This window comes from Danio aesculapii, chromosome 5 (genome assembly GCF_903798145.1).
Source record: "Danio aesculapii chromosome 5, fDanAes4.1, whole genome shotgun sequence".
Taxonomy (NCBI): Eukaryota; Metazoa; Chordata; class Actinopteri; order Cypriniformes; family Danionidae; genus Danio; species Danio aesculapii.
This window is the reverse complement of record NC_079439.1, coordinates 66,158,893-66,182,511: the sequence shown is the minus strand read 5'-3', so window position 1 is coordinate 66,182,511 and position 23,619 is coordinate 66,158,893. Positions and strand designations below refer to the sequence as shown.

The 23,619-nt window shown below is 35.4% G+C and overlaps 1 protein-coding gene across 1 annotated transcript in view; it reads left to right on the top strand.

Annotated features, from left to right (window-relative positions):
* Positions 1 to 21,783, top strand: part of col27a1b (collagen, type XXVII, alpha 1b) — a 189,896-nt gene extending 168,113 nt beyond the window's left edge. The window contains exons 37-61 of the mRNA XM_056458734.1: positions 470 to 577; positions 2,327 to 2,380; positions 2,804 to 2,911; positions 4,265 to 4,318; positions 4,484 to 4,537; positions 4,687 to 4,743; positions 4,843 to 4,896; positions 4,998 to 5,051; positions 6,481 to 6,534; positions 6,676 to 6,729; positions 6,827 to 6,934; positions 7,048 to 7,155; positions 9,468 to 9,575; positions 10,395 to 10,448; positions 11,208 to 11,270; positions 11,364 to 11,417; positions 11,507 to 11,542; positions 13,249 to 13,266; positions 13,364 to 13,399; positions 13,516 to 13,542; positions 15,637 to 15,699; positions 15,863 to 16,031; positions 17,248 to 17,357; positions 18,033 to 18,251; positions 19,507 to 21,783. Of these exons, the coding sequence (XP_056314709.1) occupies positions 470 to 577; positions 2,327 to 2,380; positions 2,804 to 2,911; positions 4,265 to 4,318; positions 4,484 to 4,537; positions 4,687 to 4,743; positions 4,843 to 4,896; positions 4,998 to 5,051; positions 6,481 to 6,534; positions 6,676 to 6,729; positions 6,827 to 6,934; positions 7,048 to 7,155; positions 9,468 to 9,575; positions 10,395 to 10,448; positions 11,208 to 11,270; positions 11,364 to 11,417; positions 11,507 to 11,542; positions 13,249 to 13,266; positions 13,364 to 13,399; positions 13,516 to 13,542; positions 15,637 to 15,699; positions 15,863 to 16,031; positions 17,248 to 17,357; positions 18,033 to 18,251; positions 19,507 to 19,653 (1,971 nt within the window). The 3' untranslated portion in view covers positions 19,654 to 21,783. The remainder of the gene's footprint in view (positions 1 to 469; positions 578 to 2,326; positions 2,381 to 2,803; positions 2,912 to 4,264; positions 4,319 to 4,483; positions 4,538 to 4,686; positions 4,744 to 4,842; positions 4,897 to 4,997; positions 5,052 to 6,480; positions 6,535 to 6,675; positions 6,730 to 6,826; positions 6,935 to 7,047; positions 7,156 to 9,467; positions 9,576 to 10,394; positions 10,449 to 11,207; positions 11,271 to 11,363; positions 11,418 to 11,506; positions 11,543 to 13,248; positions 13,267 to 13,363; positions 13,400 to 13,515; positions 13,543 to 15,636; positions 15,700 to 15,862; positions 16,032 to 17,247; positions 17,358 to 18,032; positions 18,252 to 19,506) is intronic.
* Positions 21,784 to 23,619: the final 1,836 nt, after the last annotated feature.

Genomic DNA, 23,619 nt, shown 5'->3' with positions numbered 1-23,619 from the left:
AACAATGCATGAACGAATGAATGAATAGTGTTTTTTCTTTGATGTTTTTAAATGTCATGTTATCTGTCCTCTTTCCTGGAATTATTGTTCCATATTTCTCCATTATTATTTTGATTTTATTATTTTTTTGCTACATTGTGCTACATTTCTGAGCATGCATAGATTAATGCTCTGAGAGATTTTTTTGAATTTCCATTATTTGCATGAGCCATTTGAAGTCACTCAAATACAAGTTGAAACAAGTGAATTACAACACAAGAGTAATATTGTTGCTGTTTAGATGAACTGCAGTGAATCAGAACTCATTACAGGTGAAAGCTTTAATCACAGATTACTGTTTTAGTTACGAATGTGTTTAATATTAAGTGGTGCAACATGACTTGATTTAAAATAATCCTTGATTAGCTCTAAATGTTGCTTATTTTAATCATTATTGGTGAAAACTCACCCTAAATGTTGTTGTCTGTAGGGTGAAAAGGGGGATGTTGGATTGGAGGGAGAACCAGGCGAAAAAGGAGCCATCGGATTTAAAGGAACAGAAGGACGTACTGGTGATCCTGGATTATTAGGTGTCAAGGTGTGTGCACTTTTATTTCCTGAAACAGTGGCTTATTTTCTTATGGTTTTTAGGTGTTTTGCACTCAATAATTCAATAACTACACTGTAAAAAGTGATTAGTTGACTTAAAAAGTGCGTAAATGCATAACTTATAAAGCAATTGGTTGCCTTAAAATTATTAAGTAAAGGAACTACAGGGTTGGACAATAAAACGAAACTGAAACGCCTGGTTTTAGACCACAGTAATTCATTAGTGTGGTTTAGGGCCTTCTTTTGCAGACCAATACAGCACCATTTCATCTTGGGATTGACAGATACAAGTCCCGCACAGTGGCTAAAGGGATTTTGAGCCATTCTATCTACAGAATAGTGGCCCAGTCACTAAGTGATGCTGGTGGAGAAAAACTCGCTCCTCCAAAACACCCCAAAGTAGCTCAATAATGACCTGGTGACTGTGCAGGCCATGGGACATGTTCAACTCTACTTTCATGTTCGTCAAACCACTCTGTCACCAGTCTTGCTGTGTGTGTTGGTGCACTATCATCCTGATATACGGCACAGCCTTCAGGATACAATGTTTGATCCATTTGGTGCACATGGTCCTCCAGAATGGTTCGGTAGTCCTTGACCGTGACATGTCCATCTAGCATAAATATTGGGCCTAGGGAAGGCCATGGTATTGCAGCCCAAACCATCACTGATCCACCACCATGCTTCACACTGGGCATGCAACAGTCTGGGTGGTACACTTCTTTGGGGCTTCTCCACACCATAACTCTCCTGGATGTGTGAAAGACAGCGAAGGTGGACTAATCATAGAACAATACATCTTTCACGTTGTCCACAGCTCAAGATTTTTGCTGCTGGCACCATTGAAACTGACGATTGGCTGATTAAATTTAACCATAAACTCTCTAAATGGGTCAGTGTTTCATTTTCATTGTCCAACTCCAGTATATATAGGTCGGTCTGCATTCTCTAAGTATGCTCCAAATGTATGGAATGAGCTTCAACATATACTACAGTACATATGAAATCCGTACCATCTATCGCTATATTTAAAAATATTTTAAAGACTGTCAATTTAGAACAGTGCACATATTTTAACAATTGATTATGATTTATACTACTTTTGTGTGTGTATATGTGTGGTGACATATATATATATATATATGTGTGTGTGTGTGTGTGTGTGTGTGTGTTATTTTATTTTTATTTATTTTTAATTTTTTTACTTTGTCCTATGCTGCCTGGCTTGACCAGGACTCCTTGGTAGAAGAGATATTGTATCTCAATGGGACATTCATGGTAAAATAATTAAATAAATAAATAAAAAAAAATATGCATAATTATAAAAATTAAGTCAACTCAACAGTTCTAAGTTACAACGGGTTTACTTATTTTTTAAGTAAAGTCAATTGGACACTTTTAAGTTTACCCACTTTAAGTAAAGTAACTAATCAATTCTTACCATATTGTTTGGGCTGATAGTTCATTTAAAGCACCAAAGACTTTCAGTTTCTCATCAGAACATCTATAAATTGTTTCACTTCAGATCACTTACTTCTCAGCACATGCTTTGAAATGTTTCGCTGAGTGACTGGACGACAGAAAAGACAAACGAAATCTTCTTGTAGTAGATCTGAATGATTAAAGCCATAAGTCACCACTGATCGTGTTCATTCAGAGATCTCTCTCTCTCTGTGTCTCTCGCTCTCTCTCTCTCTATTCATTTTCGCAGTGTGTCAACTCTATAATGTCATTTCAGGGCCCTGAAGGCAAACCGGGGAAAATTGGTGAGAGGGGAAAACCTGGAGAGAAGGTATTTTATATTTGTTTGACATTTTAGTTTACTTTACCACTACTCACAGTACTTAGTATTGCATTTCAGCATTTCTCCATGTGTATATATGAGTTTAAATGGTGCTTGAAGGGATAGTTCTCCCAAAAATAAAAATGTAATCATTATTTACTCTCTCAAATGTTTCCAAACCTGTCAGTTTATTTTATCTGTTGAACACACAAAAAAAGATATTTTGAAGAGTGTTAACTATTAACATCAATAGTAAGACAAACAAGTGATTCAGTCAGTGCAGTGGTTACTGGTTTGCAGCATTTTTCTAAATAACTCCTTTTGTGATCAATAGGAAAAACAAACTCAAATAGGTTTGTGACAAGTGGAGGGTGACTAAATGATGCCAGAACTGAAATGTTTGGGTGAACTATCTCTTTAAATTAATTCCAGGGCAGCAAAGGTCATCAAGGTCATCTTGGTGAGATGGGTGCTTTGGGTGAGCAAGGTGACATGGGTTTCATCGGGCCAAAGGGAAGCAGAGGAACTACTGGATTTATGGTGAATATTTTATTCAATTTGTGTTAAAGGATTGTTAATGTTTTTGCAAAATCAGATTTTTTTTAAGATTCCATGTGGTGTCTTCCAAAATTGCATTAGGATTAACTTGTACATTTAATTTAAATTGTAAATTTAAATACAAGTGGTAAAAAATGTTACAAGTAGAAAAAAAAATCATCACGGATAACTTTTCCACAAACTGAGGAAGTAAATACTGATAGATAGATAGACAGACAGACAGACAGACAGACAGACTGACTGACCGACGGACGACCGACCAACCGACAGATACATAGATGCCTGTAGATAGATAGATAGACAGACAGACAGACCAACAACCGACCGACCGACAGATAGATAGATAGATCCCTGTAGATAGATAGATAGACAGACAGATGGACCGACCGACCGATAGATAGATAGCATGTTTTTAGTATAGATTAGCATGTTGTTAACATGTTTCTATTATGAATTTGCATGTTGCTAACACGTTTCCGACCACCGATCGACTGACCGACCGACAGATAGATAGATGCCTGTAGATAGATAGATGGACAGACAGACAGACAGACCGACCGATCGGCCGACAGATAGATAGATAGATAGATGCCTGTAGATAAACAGACAGACAGACAGAGCGTTGACCGACCGACCGACAGACAGACAGACAGACAGACCGACAGATAGATAGGTAGATTAGCATGTTGTTAACATGTTTCCATTATGAATTTGCATGTTTCTAACATGTTTCTAGTATGAATTTACATGTTGTTGGCATGGTTTTAGTGTGAATTTGCATATTGCAAGCATAAATTCAAGCAAGCATGTTATTGGCATGTTTCCAGTATGTATTAACAAATTTGCTAGAATGTTTCTATTATGATTAGTATGTTTCTACTATGAGTTTGCATGTTGCTAGCATGTTTCCAGCACAAATTAGCATGTCGCTAACATGTTTCTAGTATGAGTTAACATATTGTTAGGATGATTTTTGTATGAATTTGCATATTGCAAGCAAAATTGGCATGTTATTGGCATGTTTCTAATATGAATTAACATGTTGCTAGCATGTTTCTATTATAGATTAAAGGGTTGTTAGCATAACTTTAGTGTTAAATATCATGTTGCTAGCAGGAATTAGCATGATGCTATCTTGTTTCCAGTATTTTTTTTATTTATTTGATTTTTAACTAGTATCATCATCATTGTTAGACCACAGAACATGTTTATATTAATGTCATAATAAAATAAATAAAACATTTTTGAGGATTGATATTTATTTAGGTTAGTTATATTTTGTGTTTGAAAATTGGTTTCTGAAACTAACTCCAATCCCATGGTTATCATATTTAGGGTGCTCCGGGAAAAATGGGTCAGCACGGAGAGCCAGGTTTAATAGGATATGAAGTAAGTGTTATTTAACATAAACATGGCTTATAAGACTTTATTTGATGTTTTTTTATATAATTTGAGCATAAAACTTTTAAAACAGTTGCTCTACATTATGTAAAATATTTTTTTTGAGATAGTGGTTTCATAATCCTGTTGTTTTCTTTTCTAAACTTACCTTAGGGTCATCAAGGACCACAAGGTTCATTGGGATCCCCGGGACCAAGAGGTGAAAAGGTATAAATAAATAAATAAATAAATAAATAAATAGGTGATAAATCACATTAGCTATAACGCAACACATAGCCAAATGCATACTGGATTTTTTAGAAATAAATGTCCTGAAATCAATTCTGAACATTTCATTCATTCAATTGAAATTTCAGGGAGAGCATGGAGATGACGGGAAGGTTGAAGGTCCACCTGGTCCTTCTGGTGACATCGTGAGTCAGTCCATTAGATTTACTAAACATTTTAACCTTGTTTTGGAGAATTTTGGATGCCAACCTGATCAATATATTTGATTTTTCATTGGGTTAAAGGGACCTGTTGGCAACAGAGGAGAACGAGGAGAACCTGGTGACCCTGGATACCCAGTGAGTGTCCAAAAAATAGGACCAAAATAGACCACCAATTAAAATACGTTATATATTGACTATTGAATTTCAATATGAAAATAAATTTTGTCAACTTTAAGGGTCATGAAGGTGTTCAAGGAGAAAGAGGAAAAGAGGGGGCTCCTGGAGTCCCTGTGAGTGAATCTACCATTATACATGTTTCTCCAATGTTATCTCCAATGTAACATAACCAGGGTTAATTAAGTATCACTGATATATGTCATAGTTTTGTAAATTTTATATTTATATTATTATATATAAAATATTTAAATCCAATACAAATTATATATAAATATGTAAAAATATTGTTTTGTATTTTTTGGATGTTTGTATTTATATACTCATATCTAATATGTAAATACAAACTTTTAATTTGGATTGGAGTAATCAGGATTAATCCTTTCTCACAATTATTTTTATATTTCCTATTTTAATTTTTGTCAAATTATGGTAGTTTCGTTTTGCATTTAGTTTTTTTATAATTAAAAAAATATATATCTTTTGTAAAAAAAAAAAAATAAAAAAAAAAAAAATATATATATATATATATATATATATATATATATATATATATATATATATATATATATATAGATAGATAGGTATATATATATATATATATATATATATATATATATATATATATATATATATATATATATATATATATATATATATATATATATATATAGATAGATATATATATATATACATTTTTCCATCGCAACTACCAGAAATAACATCAAATAGTATTATTTTTTATCAATGTTTTTGCTACAATTAATTGCCAAGGAAAAATGTATATCTTTTATAAATAAAAATTATTACATTTTTTCCTTTGCAACTACTTGAAATAACATCAAATAATATTATGTATCAATGTTTTTGCTACAATTTATATTATTTCAAGTTTACAAAATCAGTTTTCTTAATTTTCATTAAATTCATTAATGTTATTTCAGGTAGTTGCCGAGGAAACTAGATATCTTTTGTAAATAAAATAATATGTTTTTCCTTCGCAACTACCTGAAATAACTTTTGATAATATTAATTAGCAATGTTTTTGTTACGATTTATAATATTTCAAGTAAACAAAGTTTTTTTTTTTACATTTTCATTAAATTCATAAATGTCATTTCAGGTAGTTGCGAAGGAAAATAGTAAATAAAAATGATACGTTTTTCCTTTGCAACTATCTAAAATAACATCAAATAATATAATTTATTAATGTTTTTGCTACAATTAGATGTGAAGGAAAAATGTATATCTTTTGTCAATAACAATTATGCAATTTTCCCTTTGCAAAAACTTATATAAATAATTCATATCATTTGAGTATAGAAAAAATTAGCTTTCTTAATTTTCATTAAATTCGTTAATGTTATTTCAAGTAGTTGCAAAGGAAATAGATATATTTTGTAAATAAAAATTATAGGTTTTTCCTTTGCAACTATCTAAAATAACTACAAAACATATTATTTATCAAGATTTTTGTTACGATTTATACTATTTCAATTAGCCATATTTAGTTTTTCATCATATTTCCGCTCTGTAAAACCACAGGGAAATTCAGGGCCAAGAGGTTTTCCAGGGCCAAAAGGATCCAAAGGCAATAAAGTAGGAAAATATCCATCATCCAAACACACACACACACACACACACACACACACACACACACACATATTGTGCATTTATACATACATAAACTTCTAATTTGAATAATAAAAATATCTCAACTGAATATTTGACTGTATTCAGGGTCCAAAAGGCAAAAACAGTCCTCGTGGTGAATCTGGAAACCGAGGCTCTCCTGTAAGCAAATTTCCTATACCCAGAAATGATTTCAGTAGCATCTTAATAAAACGGCAACTGATGTTTCTGTGTTTACTGTGATGTTACTGTGTTTCAGGGTCCTGTTGGTGTTTCTGGGCCCAGAGGGGTTATCGGTCGAGAGGGTTTTGAGGGGGATCCTGGACTGGATGGAGCTGCTGGGAAAGATGGAGCTAAAGGAATGCCAGTAAGACAATGAATGTAATTCTCAATGTCCTCAGTGTAATACTTTATTTGGCCCAGGTGCTTTATATGGTTTGTGATGTTGTGGTTTATTTTTTCCTCTGTAATGCAAATTAGGGTGATCTTGGAAGTGATGGGGATGATGGGCTGCCTGGAAAACCGGGTTCTCAAGGAAATGCAGGAGCACCAGGTCTACCAGGAGTTCAAGGCTCTTTTGGGCCAAAGGTACTTTGGTTATATATGGATAGCTCACTTTGTGTTTGTGTGTCACTGTTAGGGATGAAGTACATCCATGAGGTTGTTATCACAGAATAAAGCCTCACAGGTTTATTGGCAGCCCGACGTGAATTGGAGCACTGCTGTATAAGACTGAAGGGCTTTATTCTGCGAAAAACAACCATCCTGGATGTACTTTATCATACTTATTACACAAAACATAAAAATTATACAGAAAACATTGTTCTGAGCTGTAATGGTTTCTTAATTGCTTCATTAAATGCAAAGCTGACAGAAACTAAAACAGCTCATGGAGTATTTACTACCCTCACATTATTCAGCCACAAGATGGCGCCAAACAGTCAAAAATGGCTAAAAACTGTGGTCTGACCAAGTGTGTCACACACCTGCTTTTGAGTGAAGGTCCTGGCCGTTAGATCGCCCCCTGGGGGCTGGCTGCAGTACAATTCATAAAGCCCGCCTCCTCTGTTAGTGAACGAGACTTGAGCCCAAATTAAAAAAATTATTACACTTGCAATAAAAACCTCCCGAAAGATGGTTTTGGTCAATTGAGGCACTGGTTATCAAGCTGATATAGGTGCAGATCTTCAGTAGGTTTTTAGCCAGTAATTTAACGCTATAAAAATGGGGCGTGTCATAGTTGTTGACAGTTGTGACTGACAGTTTCTCATAGCAGACATCGGAGCTTCAGGAGGAGACTGAAGTGTTATTTTTCCATTTCTGTTATTTTACCATGATAAAATGAGTTCAGCAGTAAACTATACTTTCTGACATACAGGATCTGGTGGAACACTGTTTATTCAGTAAGGTCAGGGTTTTATCGGGCTTTTTTTTTAGTTTGCTGATACACGCCTAGCCATGACAGGGAAAATACAGGTGATCATGATCTAGCAGTAATTCTCTTTATGGATTTAAAATAATAATTATGAAGACAAAACTAATGTTAGCCGATCTCCACATTTATCTCCTGTAATGTTATTTGAACTTGTTTTAAAGGACGTCTCTGATATTTTGAGTTTCGGCATGTTATTGAGTTAATCTATTGAATTTGCTGTTATAAAATATGAATGTTGTTGTTTATATGTTATTGTTCATATTTTAGTGTTAGTTCTACCCCTATGAAGATAACAAATACCAACAACCCTGTTATAAGAAATATTTTTTGTAGCTCATGGCTTAGTCTGACTTAGGCTAGAGTGCATGGAAGATCATTTATTTCTGCAGTCCAACCTGTATTGTTTTTACTAAATTATAACAGCTTACATCACACAGTTTTTAAATCGTATATTATTACATGTTTTTAAATGTAAGTGCTTAAAATTTATATTAGTGAGCCTTTGTTATAGTGCAGATACGGGTCGTCAAATAAGAAGTTCGTGGGGCGTGGTTGATTTGACGTCCAGTGTTTGGTTGGGAGCTTGATTTCGCAGCTCCACCTCTGGCTCCATCAGGTAGTCCCTTCTGCGCATGCTCAGGCTACAATTTCAGTTTTTTTCACGACAGTTTGTGCCCGTCTCAAGGCATTTTGCCTTCAAAGGGTTCAATGGGAAAAGGTGCTGTCGCGTCGTCCATATTTTTTACAGTCATTGGGTCTGACAGACAAGCAGATACAAAAGAATGTGGATATAAGTATATGAATGTGAACCTATTCACTGACGGTCAAGGTGGTTTGAAGTTCCTGGATGTGTCTGAGCTATTTAGCAGTTATTGTGTCTGAATAACATACCTTGGAACATCGCGTCTGATCAATCAGAATCAAGTATTCCAGACACCCATGTAATAAATCTTATTATATCTTATACAATGGGGGTTGTTGAATTCTTGATTCTGATTGGTTGATAATCAATGCCCCATCATCAATTATTCTATTTATATTACCACACCTAAAGACATGGTACAGATGCTGTATTGCAGCGGCCTCAAACTCAATTTTTTGAGGGCCACAGCTCAGATGATTTTATCTCCAACCATCTCCAACTCACACCTGCTTAATAGTCTCTAGTAGTCTTGAACACTTTGATTAGTGGAATCAGCTGTGTTTGATTAGGGTTGGAGCAAAACTGTGCAGAGCTGCGGCCCTCCAGGAATCAAGTTTGAGACCCATGCTGTATCGTAAGACCTTTGTCAGATTTTTGTCCTCAAGCAGCTCCTGTATGGGACTAGTTTCATCTACCTCGATGCCCCATCGTCAATTATTCCTTATGTACTGTGTTAATGTAATTATTATTCCTAATGTTATTGTTATTCCTTATGTACTGTATATCAGTATTAGTTGATTTTAGCTTCAACATTTATCCTAGGGTGAAAGGGGCATTCCTGGCCAAACTGGACCTCCAGGCAATAGAGGATTGAATGGAGGAATGGGGTTTCCTGGAAAACAAGGCGACCGAGGCTTCAAAGGACAACCTGTGAGTATGATTTCCCTCTATTGGGCTGTTAACAACACAACATTTTCAGCCAAAGTGAAGTTTATTTCTAAACTATTTTCGAGAGGAACATATGTTTATGATTGGCCACAGCTGGTCCCGCATTATCTAACGCATGATTCACCAATCGGATGATTCCTAACTCACTATAAATAACCAGAGTTTCTAACCTCAGTTAACTTCGTCTTGAAGAATCCCCCCTTCCACGCCTACTCCTCCTCTCTTTTCCTTGATAGGGCGGCACGGTGGCCCAGTGGTTAGCACTGTTTCCTCACAGCAAGAATGCCACTGGTTCTTAGTCCTTACCAGGCCAGTCAAAGATTTTGTGCGGAGTTTACATGTTCTCCCTGTGCTTGCGTTTCCACCGGGTTCTCTAGTTTCCTCCCACAGTCCAAAGACCACAGTCCAAAGACCATAGGTGAATTGACCAAACCAAATTGGCACTATAGATGAGCTCTTAATCAGCAGTAAATCTCTCCATAGCAATCCCTAATTTGTCATTAGCCATAAAAAACAGGGGAGCCCTCGAGACCTACCTGAGCTCAAACTCCCCTCTCGCCCTGCAAACGGGAAGGATTGGGCTCGAGGATCTTCTGAGCTCAGGGCTCCCTCCCGCGACAGCATGCCAGACACGCTTTATAATCAATAATCAGCTAAGTGTGAACTTCTGAAAAAGGAAAACTCATTTTGTTTAACAGTTAATCAATGAATAAATGGCGTCAGTGACATTTTTTTAACACACAGATTGTAGATTGATGCCACCTGCTGATCTGCTACTGTGTGGTTTATATGGTTCTTTAGGGTGATGCTGGTGAACAGGGATTTCCTGGAGTTTTTGGAATATTTGGACCACAGGTAAACTCACTTCCTGCTCTAGCATTATCATAAAAGTCAGCCTGCTGTGTTTTGATGGCACTGTTTGCTATAAAATATAATGCTGATCTTATGATGATTATGATGATGTTGATAATGGCAGTCTTATTAATCTGGGATGTTCCAATTTTTTTTTAAAGGGGACCTATTATGCCCCTTTTTACAAGATCTAAAATAAGTCCCTAAAGTGTGTATGTGATGTTTCAGCTCAAAATACCCCACAAATAATGTTTTTTAACTCTTTGAAACTGCCCCTTTTATGCTTTGATTCTAATTGGGCCATTTTGGTGACTGTCGCTTTAAATTCAAATTAGATTGTGTTTAAACCCCTTTTAAAAGTGATTTTTGCAAGTCATTTTCACCTTTAAAAATTTTGTTTCACTTCAGAACCTTCGGCGTACTTCTAGTATACTGTTTTTCAAACACTATTAATTTGGACATACTACTCGGCTCGCATACTACTTTTAACTTTATATGTAATAGGCACGTATACAATTTTGGACGCAGCTCTAGTAGTTTTTAAAATTATACATAAAAATTTTAAACATAAACCAGCATAACAATCCTTAAAAATATTAATAAAAAATAAAATGTATGGCTAAAAAGTGAATGAGAGCAGAAATCACGAGCCAACAAGCTTCCAATGGCTGTGCCTGGTCATACATGAAAGAATAAGGTCAATAGTAATCAACAGTCAATTTTTTTCCTTTTTGACTTCAAAAGAGATTCTGTCATTCACAGGGGCCGCCTGGAGACTTCGGTCCAGTGGGTGTGCAGGGTCCAAAGGGTCCTCAGGGTTTAATGGTAAGTACCACTGTGAGAACTGATGTGAAAACACCAGTGAGATGGATGAAGAGTTCTTGATCAGCAACTACTGTAGGTGTTTCTTCTTTTAAGGGGATGCAAGGAGCCATCGGACCCATTGGGATCATTGGGCCGAGTGGTAACCCAGTACGTATGATCCAAATCACTTAACAAACTTGTTCTTTATGTGCTTTCGAATTAGTTTCACAAATTATATCTCTTTTTTCTCATATTAGGGACCGCAAGGTGACAAAGGAAACAAAGGGGAAATGGTAAGATGATTTTGAAAACTTTTAATTATGTCAGCTCCTATTTAATTTCTCCAAATTCCTATTTTATTGATTAAATCACTTTGTAAATCAAAACGTATAGGAAAATCTCACATATTATTCACTTTTGGATCAGCTGTTGTTCATTTGTTTTTTTAGTGTGGAATGAAAATATGCTAATCCATAAAAGAAAAATGTTAACAACATGTTATTTCACACTAAAGTCATGCTAACAACATGCTAATTCATACTAGAAACGATACTAAACTGTACTAATCCAAACTGAAAACATGTCAGAAGATACTAATTCATACTAGAAACATGCTAATAACATGCTAATTCATACTAGAATTAAACTATACTATACTATACTATACTATACTATACTATACTATACTATACTATACTATACTATACTATACTATACTATAATAATCCAAATTGGAAACATGTTAGAATATTCTAATTCATACTAGAAACATGCTAATTCATACTAGAAACTATACTATACTATATTATACTATGCTATGCTATGCTAAACTATACTAAACTATAATAATCCATATTGGAAACATGTTAGAATATTCTAATTTACTAGAAACATGCTAATAACATGCTAATTCATACCAGAAGCTATACTGCACAGTGCTATACTATACTATACTATACTATACTATACTATACTATACTATACTATACTGCACTGTACTGTACTGTACTGTACTGTACTATACTATACTATACTATACTATACTATACTATACTATACTATACTATACTATACTATACTATACTATGCTAATCCAAACTGAAAACATGTTAAAAGATGCTAATACATACTAGAAACATGCTAATTCATACAAGAAAATATACTACACTCTACTATACTAATCCATACTGAAAACATGTTAAAATATGCTAATGCATACTAGAAATATGCTAATAACATGCTAATTCATACTAGAAACTATACTATGCTATAGTATACTGTGCTATAAAAATCCATACTGGAAACATGTTAAAAGATGCTGATTCATACTAGAAATATGCTAATAACATGCTAATTAATACTAGGAACTATACGTTATTTTAGTTTTCTAAACTGATCATACTGGAAACATGTTAAAAGATACTAACTCATACTAGAAACATGCTAATAACACGCTACTTCATACTAGAAACAATACTATACTGTACTGTACAATACCATACTAAACTGTACTATACTATGCTTTATTATACTATACTGGAAACATGTTATAAGATACTAATTCATACTAGAAACATGCTAATATGTTAATTCATAGTAGAAACTATACTATACTATACTATTCTGGAAACATGTTAAAACGTGAATTCATACTAGAAACATGCTAATATGTTAATTCATAGTAGAAACTATACTATACTATACTATACTATACTATACTATACTATACTATACTATACTATACTATACTATTCTGGAAACATGTTAAAACATGTGAATTCATACTAGAAACATGCTAGCAAACATGCTAATTTATAACAAAATTATGCTAACAACATGCTAATTCATAAAATTAAATAAACAAAAGATCCTCAAGAAACTTTAAACTAAACTGGCAGGAACTGTAATGTCTTCTTGATGACAACTTCAAAGTGACTTTAAGGTTTAAAAGTGTTCCCTGCTGAATATAATTCTATGGTTCTCCTTTTATTTTTAACAGGGTGTTCAGGGACCCAGGGTATGTTTGATCCAATAGCCTTCAATATTACTAACCACATTTTTACATAAATTAAGTGGCTTTTTTTAACCAACACAGCTTTTTTGGTTTCCTTCAGGGGCCTCCGGGTCCTCGTGGACCACCAGGACCTCCAGTGAGTATTCTTAATCTATTTTATCAAGCATGTGAATGATATTGTCAAGCATGAATTGCATATGGCTTAAGCTCGTGAATTTAATACTTGTTTCTTAATCTCTCATTTGTTCATAGGGGCTTCCTGCTGTAGCCTTCTCTCATGTAAGGCATCTCTGTTGATATAAACACAACTAGATTGCACTGCATCAAGGGGATAAAAATAACACACAAACAAATAGTAAACTTCTTTCTCTTTTTAAAAAACAATTATGGGGCTTGAGAAATGCTAATAATTCAAACATGTTAACAAAATGTTAATCCATACTGGAAACATGTTACTCATACTGGCAACATGCTAATAACACATTAATACTAGAAACATGCTAATTCATACTGGAAACATGTTAGCAGCCTGCTAATCCATACTATTAACATGCTATCAATATTAACAACATGCTAATTCATGCTAGCAACATACTAATTCACACTAAAATCATGTTAACGACATGATAAATTATACTATAAACATGCTAGCAAAACATTATAATTCATACCAGAAACATGATAACAACATGTTAATTCATACTGAAAACATGTTAACATAATGCTAATTCACACTAAGGTCACGTTAACAACACGATAATACTAGAAACATACTAATTCATACTGGAAAATGTTAGCAGCATGCTAATGTATACTACATGCTAGCAACATTATAATTCATACTGGAAACATGATAACATGTTAAATCATACTGGAAACATGTTAGCATCATGCTAATTCACACTAAAGTCATGCTAACAACATGCTAATTCGTACTAGAAATTATACTATACTAATCAATTCTGGAAACATGTTAAAACATGCTAATCTGTAATAAAAACATTCTAGCAACATGCTAATTCATACTGGAAACGTGTTAAAACATGCTAATCTATTGTAGAAACATGATAGTAACATAATAATTATTGCAAGCAACATAGTATTGAACATTAAAGTTATGCTAACAACACACTAATCCATAAATTAGTAGTAATTTTTGGGCTAGTAACCTGGTAATCTATAACAAAAATATGTTAACAACATGCTAATTCACACTAGAATCTATACTACAGTAATCCATCCTGGAAACATGTTAAAACATGCTAATTCATACTAGAAACATACTAGCAACATGCTAATTTATACTGGAAGCGTGTTAAAACATGCTAATCCATAGTAGAAACATGATAGTAACATGCTAATTCCTGCTAGCAACATAGTATTTAACACTAAAGTTATGCTAACAACACACTAATCCATAATAAAAACATCTAAGCAAATTTGTTAATAAATACCGGAAGCATGCCAATTTATCCTTGCAATATGCAAATTCATACTAAAGCCATGCTAACAACATGTTAATTCATACTAGAAACATGTTAGCAACATGCTAATTCATACTGGAAACATGCTAACAACATGCAAGTTCATACTGGAAACATGCTAACAACATGCTAATCTATACAAGAAAAAAATGCTATTTTATACTGGATCTATCTATCTATCTATCTATCTATCTATCTATCTATCTATCTATCTATCTATCTATCTATCTATCTATCTATCTATCTATCTATCTATCTATCTATCTATCTATCTATCTATCTATCTACCTGTCTGTCTGTCTGTCTGTCTGTCTATATCTATCTATCTATCTATCTATCTATCTATCTATCTATCTATCTATCTATCTATCTATCTATCTATCTATCTATCTATCTATCTATCTATCTATCTATCTATCTATCTATCTATCTATCTATCTATCCACTCTCTGTCTGTCTGTCTGTCTATCTGTCTATTTGTCTATCCATCCATCTATCTATCTATCTATCTATCTATCTATCTATCTATCTATCTATCTATCTATCTATCTATCTATCTATCTATCTATCTGTCTGTCTGTCTGTCTGTCTGTCTGTCTGTCTGTCTGTCTGTCTGTCTGTCTGTCTGTCTGTCTGTCTGGCTAGCTACCTACCCATCCATCCATCCATCCATCCATCCAGACTTTTTCAAATTCTTTCAAACTAAACAAATTACTTCCATCAGGCTTTCTCAAGCCACCATAAAGTTTTTCTTCAAACTTTAATCATAAAGTTTACATTCACTAGTGGTTTCCATGTGCCATATTACCCAACTATTTCTAACGCACTCACCAAGTGTGGATAATAACAGTACTTGTCTTTAGAAATGCCTCTACATTTTTTCTCTTAGGAAAATGAGGCCCTTGGTGCTGCTTTACATGTTTTTGATTCCCGCTCCACATTAAGACCTGAAGTAAGTGCCAGCAGTGTCGGAAATGTGTCTGAGATTAGTTTTAGGTTTCAGCAAATTAACTAAACTTCAGAATTGTATCTGTTCTGTGACTACAGTTCTTGTAATTTTTTGTAAACAGGTACACAACTTTAGCTACCAACTTATAGTTTTATTCAATTTACAGATGTATCAGGATACTGATTTTCCACTGCTGGATCAAGGAAGCGAGATTTTTAAGACTCTTCACTACCTCAGCATCCTGATCCACAGTATCAAAAACCCATTAGGAACGCAGGAGAATCCAGCCAGAATGTGCAGGGATCTGCTTGAATGCGAGCACAGGTTAAATGATGGTGAGATTGTAAACTGCATTGTTTCTGCTCTGGAAAATAGTCCCCAGCTTGGCAACTACTAGGCAACAGCGCTGCATAATATCATTGTGCCTGCTGCAGCCATGGTACAGCAACAAAGTTCTTTGATTATTATGCCAAAATGAGATTATAGTTCTTAGCCATATCGGACTAGAAAATAGAAACTTTTCATTTTCTATTGGTTTGAGTAGATACTACAGAAGCAACACGGGCTAATTCTGAAAACGTAGTCCCATGGACGTTTCCGGAGACCACAAATTATGTAGCTGGAGGTTTGTATGGCTGCATTTCATTTTTTTAAACGAATGCTACGGGGCCGTATGACGCCGTTCCTTTTTCGTGCTTACCAGCTGATCGCTTACCTCCATGTGGAGGGCTTTCCCGCTGCAACCAGTTTGTCTAGTTAGCTCGTCGTGTACGTCGGCGGATTTGAGACACAGAGAGGAGTTCAACCACGATGATGGGGTTCGAGTCCGGGGAAGAGGGGTTCCAGAAATCAGGTAAGACAAAAACAGAATCGGCTTTTGTAAATCGTTGGTTGGGTTTAGGGAAGTAATTGGGTGGGCGAGTCAATCAATAAAATTGGTTGGGTTTAGGGAGGGTGGGTCGGTCGACCAATCAGTCATTCAGTCAGTCGACAACGGCCTCTGGTGGGTTTACGCAAGAACAGCGGGCGCAAACAGCACTCGTGAGCGAAATTTCAGATATGAAAAAGTGCACATAGCGGCCTCTCGTGGATTCGCGAAAACAAAAACTGTTAAAATATTTTGCTTTTCACGGTCTCCAGAAACGTCCATAGGACTACGTTTTCAGAATGAGCCTGGGTTTTACAGAAGAGTCAAGCTTTAAATAGAAATGTTATCAAAACTATTTGAGCAAGATGCTAATGGTCTAATCTGATTTAATGATCTATGCTAAGCTAAGGTAAAAGTTCTCCTGTCAGACCCAGAGATTAATTGAATGGTTTTAAAAAAGTAATACTCAACTTGTTAACTCTAGGAGAGTTGTAAAATTTGCTAATTTGGGGAAAAAGAGGAGTGTTCCTTTAAGTTACTGCCATATGATTGGCGAATGTGATATTTGCATTAAAAGGTGTACCTAATAAAGTGGTCAGCGAGTGTAATAAAACATAGGTTTAACATAGGTGATTAATTAATATTGCAGGATCATCCAGTTTTATTCTGTTTCTTTATTTCAGGCACTTATTGGATAGATCCTAACCTGGGCTGCTCCTCTGACAACATTGAAGTGACCTGCAGCTTCACCAGTGGAGGTCAAACCTGTCTTAAGCCAGTCACTGCATCCAAGGTCTTTGAAGCTTACAACCAGCTATAACTGTTTATATATTGCACTGAATCTGTATTTGCTTAATTTCAATGATTTTTGTTGAATTCAAAGGGGACCTATTATGCCCCTTTTTACAGGATATAAAATAATTCTCTGATGTCCCTTGAATGTGAATGTGACATTTCAGCTCAAAATACCCCACAAAATATGTTTTATACATTTTTGAATTTGCCCCTTTTAGGCTTTGATCCTAGTTGTGCTGTTTTGCTGACTCTCGCTTTAAATTCAAATGAGATTGTGCTCTTTTCAAAAAAGGGCGGAGCTACAAATGCCTGTGTGTCAGGATATTAGCAGATTCAATAACAAGCCTAGTGTCCTATGCTAATAAGGGAGAGATTGGGCGGAGCTTTCCCCCCTCGAATGACACATACAAAGGGAGAATGTCAATCAAAGTGTTTCTGCCGACTGTTTTTATGAAGTGTGATTAAATAAATAAAATCAATGCATTTTTACCATTAAAAGCTGGCTATGTTAGCACACTGTAGCCACACAACTGTGCTTGAACCCTTTATAAAAGTGATTTAAAGACCCTTTAAAGATGTTCTTTTGTTGCATTTTGTGTCCATCTCTTTGCAGAATAGATCACTCAGAGTCGCTTTGCTTGTTGTAATCAGGCTTTGTATTTCTTTCCTAAAGCTGGAGATTGGAGTGAGTCTGATCCAAATGAACTTCATCCACCTCCTGAGTTCTGAAGCTGTGCAGATCATCACTGTTCACTGTCTGAACATCTCTGTTTGGTCATCAGAGGACTCCAAAACACCTTCTTCCAGCACGGTATACTTTAAAGCCTGGAATGGACAGATAATTGAGTCTGGAGGATTCATCGAGCCTGATTTGCTGAAGGATGAGTGCTGGGTATGTTTAATGAAATGACTTAGTCCCATTATTAATCTGGGGTTTCCACAGTGGAATGAACTGCCATTACAGTTATCCATATTTATATAACCAAAAATGAATCAATGTCCCTGTTAATTGCATGGCATGTGACAATTAATGCACATCAGAGGATCATGAACATACAAATGTATGTGACCTCAGCATTCAGCGAACAACGGCGGTATGCATCTTGTGAAATTCTATATTAAGTGTGTTTGTATGCTTGGGTTCATTTCTGCTAGTCGGTAGAATTATTTCATCAGTGACCTAAGCGAAAGTGTTTTTGCATTTAAATACTAAGTCAGAAAGATTTTTTTTTAAATGTTAGTGTTGTGCATTTAATTTAGCTTTTGTTGGAGGGAATTATTAGTTCACCTAGTTAAATAAAAGCAGTTTTTGCATCTAATCCCAACTGTAGCTGCACTTTTTTGCAATTCAAGAGTTTACACTTAGCTGATGATTGATTATAAAGCTTGTTGGGCATTCTGTCCCGGGAGAGAGCCCTGAGCTCAGAAGATCCTCGAGCCCAAGGCTCCCTCCTGTTTGCAGGGCGAGAGGGGAGATTGAGCTCAGCAAGATCTCAGTAACTCCCCCACTTATTTGTGGCTAATAACGAATTGCTTTAGAGGAAAAATACTGTTGGCTAGGAACTTGACTGTGGTGCCAATTTGGTTTAGTCAGTATACTTATGACGCATTTCTTTGGATCGTGGGAGGAAACCAGGGAACCCGGGAAAAACCTCACACAAACATGGGGACAACATGCAAACTCTGCACAGAAATGCCAATCAGCCCAGCAAGGAATAGAACCAGCGACGGTCTTGTTGTGTGGCGACACTGCTAACCCTTGGGTCACCCAATCTATGAAGAAAAGGGAGAGGAACAGGGGAGAACAGGGGGGTTCTTCAAGACGAAGATGACTGTAGTATGAAGACTATGGTTGTTTATAGTGACTTAGGAATCATCTGATTGGAGAATCATGTATTAGCTGATGTGGGACCAGCCGTGATCAATCATAAGCACATGATCCTCTCGAAATTAGTTTATAAATAAACTTCACTTCGAGTTAAAACTGCGACTCAGAAGAAAGTATTTGTAATTAAGCAACACTTAGCAGCTTTGGTTTAGATTCACCACATCGATTCGCCGCATTTTTAATTTTGACTATGAAAAATCTACTATTTCTATTAGACTTCCTCATTATATAACTAATCCTACGTCTTTTTCCCATCTAGATCACAGATGGCAGATGGCATCAAACACAGTTCATTTTCCGGACGCAGGACCCAAACTTACTCCCCATTGTGGAGATCTACAACTTGCCCAGCACTAAACCTGGCTCACATTATCACCTTGAGGTGGGCCCTGTGTGCTTTTTATAAGGAGAAAACACAACTGAGGCCTTAAAATCCCTGATCGATAGCATCCAAGAGCTTCTGTGTTGCCAACAAAGCTGTACTGAGTTCAGTACACCACGTCTCAAACCTGTACTGAAGCCTTTAAACAGGAGGAACCAGGAATCCAGAGCCGCTTTGGAAAAAAGACTTCCTACATGAACCGCTCAGGAGGACATTTGCTTTTTTTTCAGAGCTAAGTTTCTCCTGCTTTTTTGAAAAACTCTGATAGTCTTAATTTATTCATGGGTGAGGTTTTCCGCACATGATCCACGTGGACAAGCTATGCGGAACATTTAAGACGTTTGTAATGAAGTACTTATTTTGTATTCTACAGATATACACGATCATGCATATTATTTATACATGTTTGTGTGTGTGTGTGTATATTTTCTGTAAAGTGCAATAGAGGATGAACAGATAGTTTTTTATAAATGAATCTTGCTTTTGGCTGTTTAATGTTAGTGATGTTTACTGTCACTCATATCATTTGATTCAGGTTTAATTATTAGCCGAAGCCGAAGCTCATTGACAGTATGTGCCTCAGCCTACATTAAATACGTTGCTCCGCATACGTTTTGTTGTACATTTCAGATGACAAAACCATCAGAGGGCGCTGTCTATGGTTTTGTGAATCTAAAATATGTTACTTGGGGTACGTTTTCTGCACGTTTTAAGATGGGACTTGTCATACCGATCACATAGCAAACCACTGACCAATAGTGGCGTGAGAGAAAAGATATAACATACCTAAAAAATAAGCTATATCAAGGTGTGAACATTTATACTTTAAAGAAACACTCCACATTTTTAGTCACCTAGCATTAAAAATTTGACTTTTTTACCATTTTTGAATCCATTCAGCCAATCTCCAGTTCTAACAGGAGCACTTTTAGCTTAGCATAGATCATTGAATCAGATTAGACCATTAGCATCTCATTAACGTATAACCACTTTTGATCATTTTTCAGCCTACATTACATACGTTGCTCTGGATACGTTTTGCTGTATGTTTCAGATGACAAAACCACTAGAGGGCGCTGTCTACGGTTTGTGAATCTGAAATGCGTTACTTGGGCTATGCTTTCTACATGTTCTAAAACTGGACTTAAGTTGTACAGATCACCTAGCGAACCACTGACCTAAACCCAACCAATAGTGCTGTAACTAACAAACGAAAGAGAAAAGATGTAAGATCTAAAAAAACTATATCAAGGTGCGAACATTTATACTTTAAAGGAGCACTCCACTTATTTTTAATAATCTCATTTTACAAGTCATCCAGCATTAAACAGTTGAGTTTTATCATTTTTGAATCCATTCAGCCGATCTCCAGCTCTGACAGGACTTTTAGCTTAGCTTAGCATAGATCATTGAATCAGATTAGACCATTAGCATCCCACTCAAATATGACCACTTTTGATAATTTTTCAGCCTACATGAAATACATTGCTCTGGATAAGTTTTGTTGTACGTTTCAGATGACAAAACCACTAGAGGGCGATGTATACAGTTTTGTGAATCTGAAATACATTACTTAGGGTACGTTTTCTACACGTTCTAAGATGAGACTTCAGTCGTACAGATCACCTAGCAAATCACTGACCTAAACCCAACCAATAGTGTTTTCAGAAACAAACACGAGAGAAAAGATATAACAAATCTTTAAAAGCTATATCAAGATGCGAACATTTATACCTTAAAGGAACACTTCACTTCTTTAGTCACTTAGCATTAAACATTTGACTTTTATCAATTTTAAATCCATTCAGCCGATGTCTGGGTCTAACAGGAAAATTTTTTGCTTAGCTTAGCATAGATCATTGAATCAGGTTAGACCATTAGCATGAAAAAAATAACCACTTTTGATAGTTTTTTAGCCTACGTTTAAGTGTTATTGTACGTTTCAGATAACAAAACCACTAGAGGGTGTTGTATATTGTTGTGAATCTGAAATACGTTACTTGGGGTACATTTTCTACACTTTCTAAGATGGGATTCAGTCGTTCAGATCACCTAAGAAACCACTGACCTAAACCCAACCAATAGTGTTTTCATAAACGAACATAGCAGAAAAGACTTAGCATAGATCCTTGAATCAGATTAGACCATTAGCATCTTAGCATCATTAGCATCACATTTTCATGTCTTTTCATAAACGAATGTAAGAGAATATATATAACAATTCTTTAAAAAATACTATATCAAGATGCAAACATTTATACTTTAAAGGAGCACTCCACTTGTTTTTAATAGTCTCATTTTACAATTCACCTAGCATTAAACAGTTGAGTTTTATCATTTTTGAATCCATTCAGCCGATCTACAGTTCTGACAGGAGCACTTTTAGCTTAGCTTAGCATAGATCATTGAATCAGATTAGACCATTAGCATCTCATTAAAATATGACCACTTTTGATAATTGTACATTAAATATATTGTTCTGGGTACGTTTTGTTGTATGTTTCAGATGACAAAACCACTAGAGGGCGCTGTCTACGGTTTTGTGAATCTGAAATACGTCACTTAAGGTTTGTTTTCTATCCATTCTAAGACTGGACTTCAGTCATATGGATCACCTAGTGAACTACTGACCAAAACCCAACCAATAGTGTTTTCAGAAACAAACATTACTTAAAAGTGAACTGCCACAGTAAAGGTAAAACCACATAGTTTTACCTTGATTTTATCTCTTTTGTAGAACCACCGGACTCAAACGGAGGTGCTCTGCAACACAAAAAAAATCGTACATAGTGAGCGACCATATTTGATTACAAATTAGAAACGTCGTTAAGGTATTTTGTGATATTTGTTTGAAGTTGTGCAAATAACTACGTGCAAATAATCTATAAAATGTCCCTGTAAATATCATTAGTGTGAAAAGTAACAGAAGTTGTTGATGTCATACTGTCCCGTATAATTCATTTGACCTAAAAACTGCTGTCAAACGTATGTTGAAGTATGTGTTTGTGGCTGAAGCATGTATTTCCAATGAGCCTGCGTTGATCATATGTATGTGTGTATGCCAGCAGGTCTGACGAAAACGCCTCTGATACCATAACACACACAAACACACATATATTCAAAGCCAGAGAACGAGTCAAGGTGAATCCAGACTTGAAAAGGAACATATATAAACATCTACCTCCCATCTCTACATTTGTTTTTTGGTGTTTGGGGAACAGGAAGTGTTCAGAAATGGATTCACAAGCATTTAACCTGTGGTTAGAGTTCTGTTCCTGTCACATGTTTTAACTTAAGTGACTTATATACTTTTAAAAGGGAATATTTTTGTATTTTTTTAACCTTGCAGCCAATATTTTAATCGTTTGTTTTCCGTAATGCCTTATTTGTAAAGATATTCAAACTTTGAAGGCAATGAGGATGGTTTTTATTATAGCAGATATTGTGTTGTGCTTTATTTCTCAGAGTTGGAGGGCTTTCCATCAAGTGCACATTACCATACGCCCTATCTGACTGCAGATGCAATTGTTTGACATGTAAAATCTGATCTGCTCTGTTTCATCATTGCTTATTGTTATATGTCTTCTTGAGGTGTTTTTAACAAAGCCAAATCTTTCCTGATCAAAACTAGAGCACTCAGATCTTCCACTCTATTGGATTTATCATGGGCAGCGCTGATGGTGAGTGAATTACTTCAGTACATTAGCTGTGACTGGGGCTGCATGATAAATGGGAAAATATATGATGTTGTTGAGTATAAAGATAATCATAATTCTTGCAATATAACATATCTAAAAACATGTTAAGGTGTGAACATTTATACTTCAAAGATACACTTCAATTCCTTTGAAAAACAGGTTCGTTTTACAGTTTAACTGTCGAGTTTTACCATTTTTGAATTCATTCAGCCATTTTCTGTGTCTGACGGGAGCACTTTTAGCTTAGCTTAGCTTAGCATAGATCATTGAGTCAGATTTGACCATTAGCATC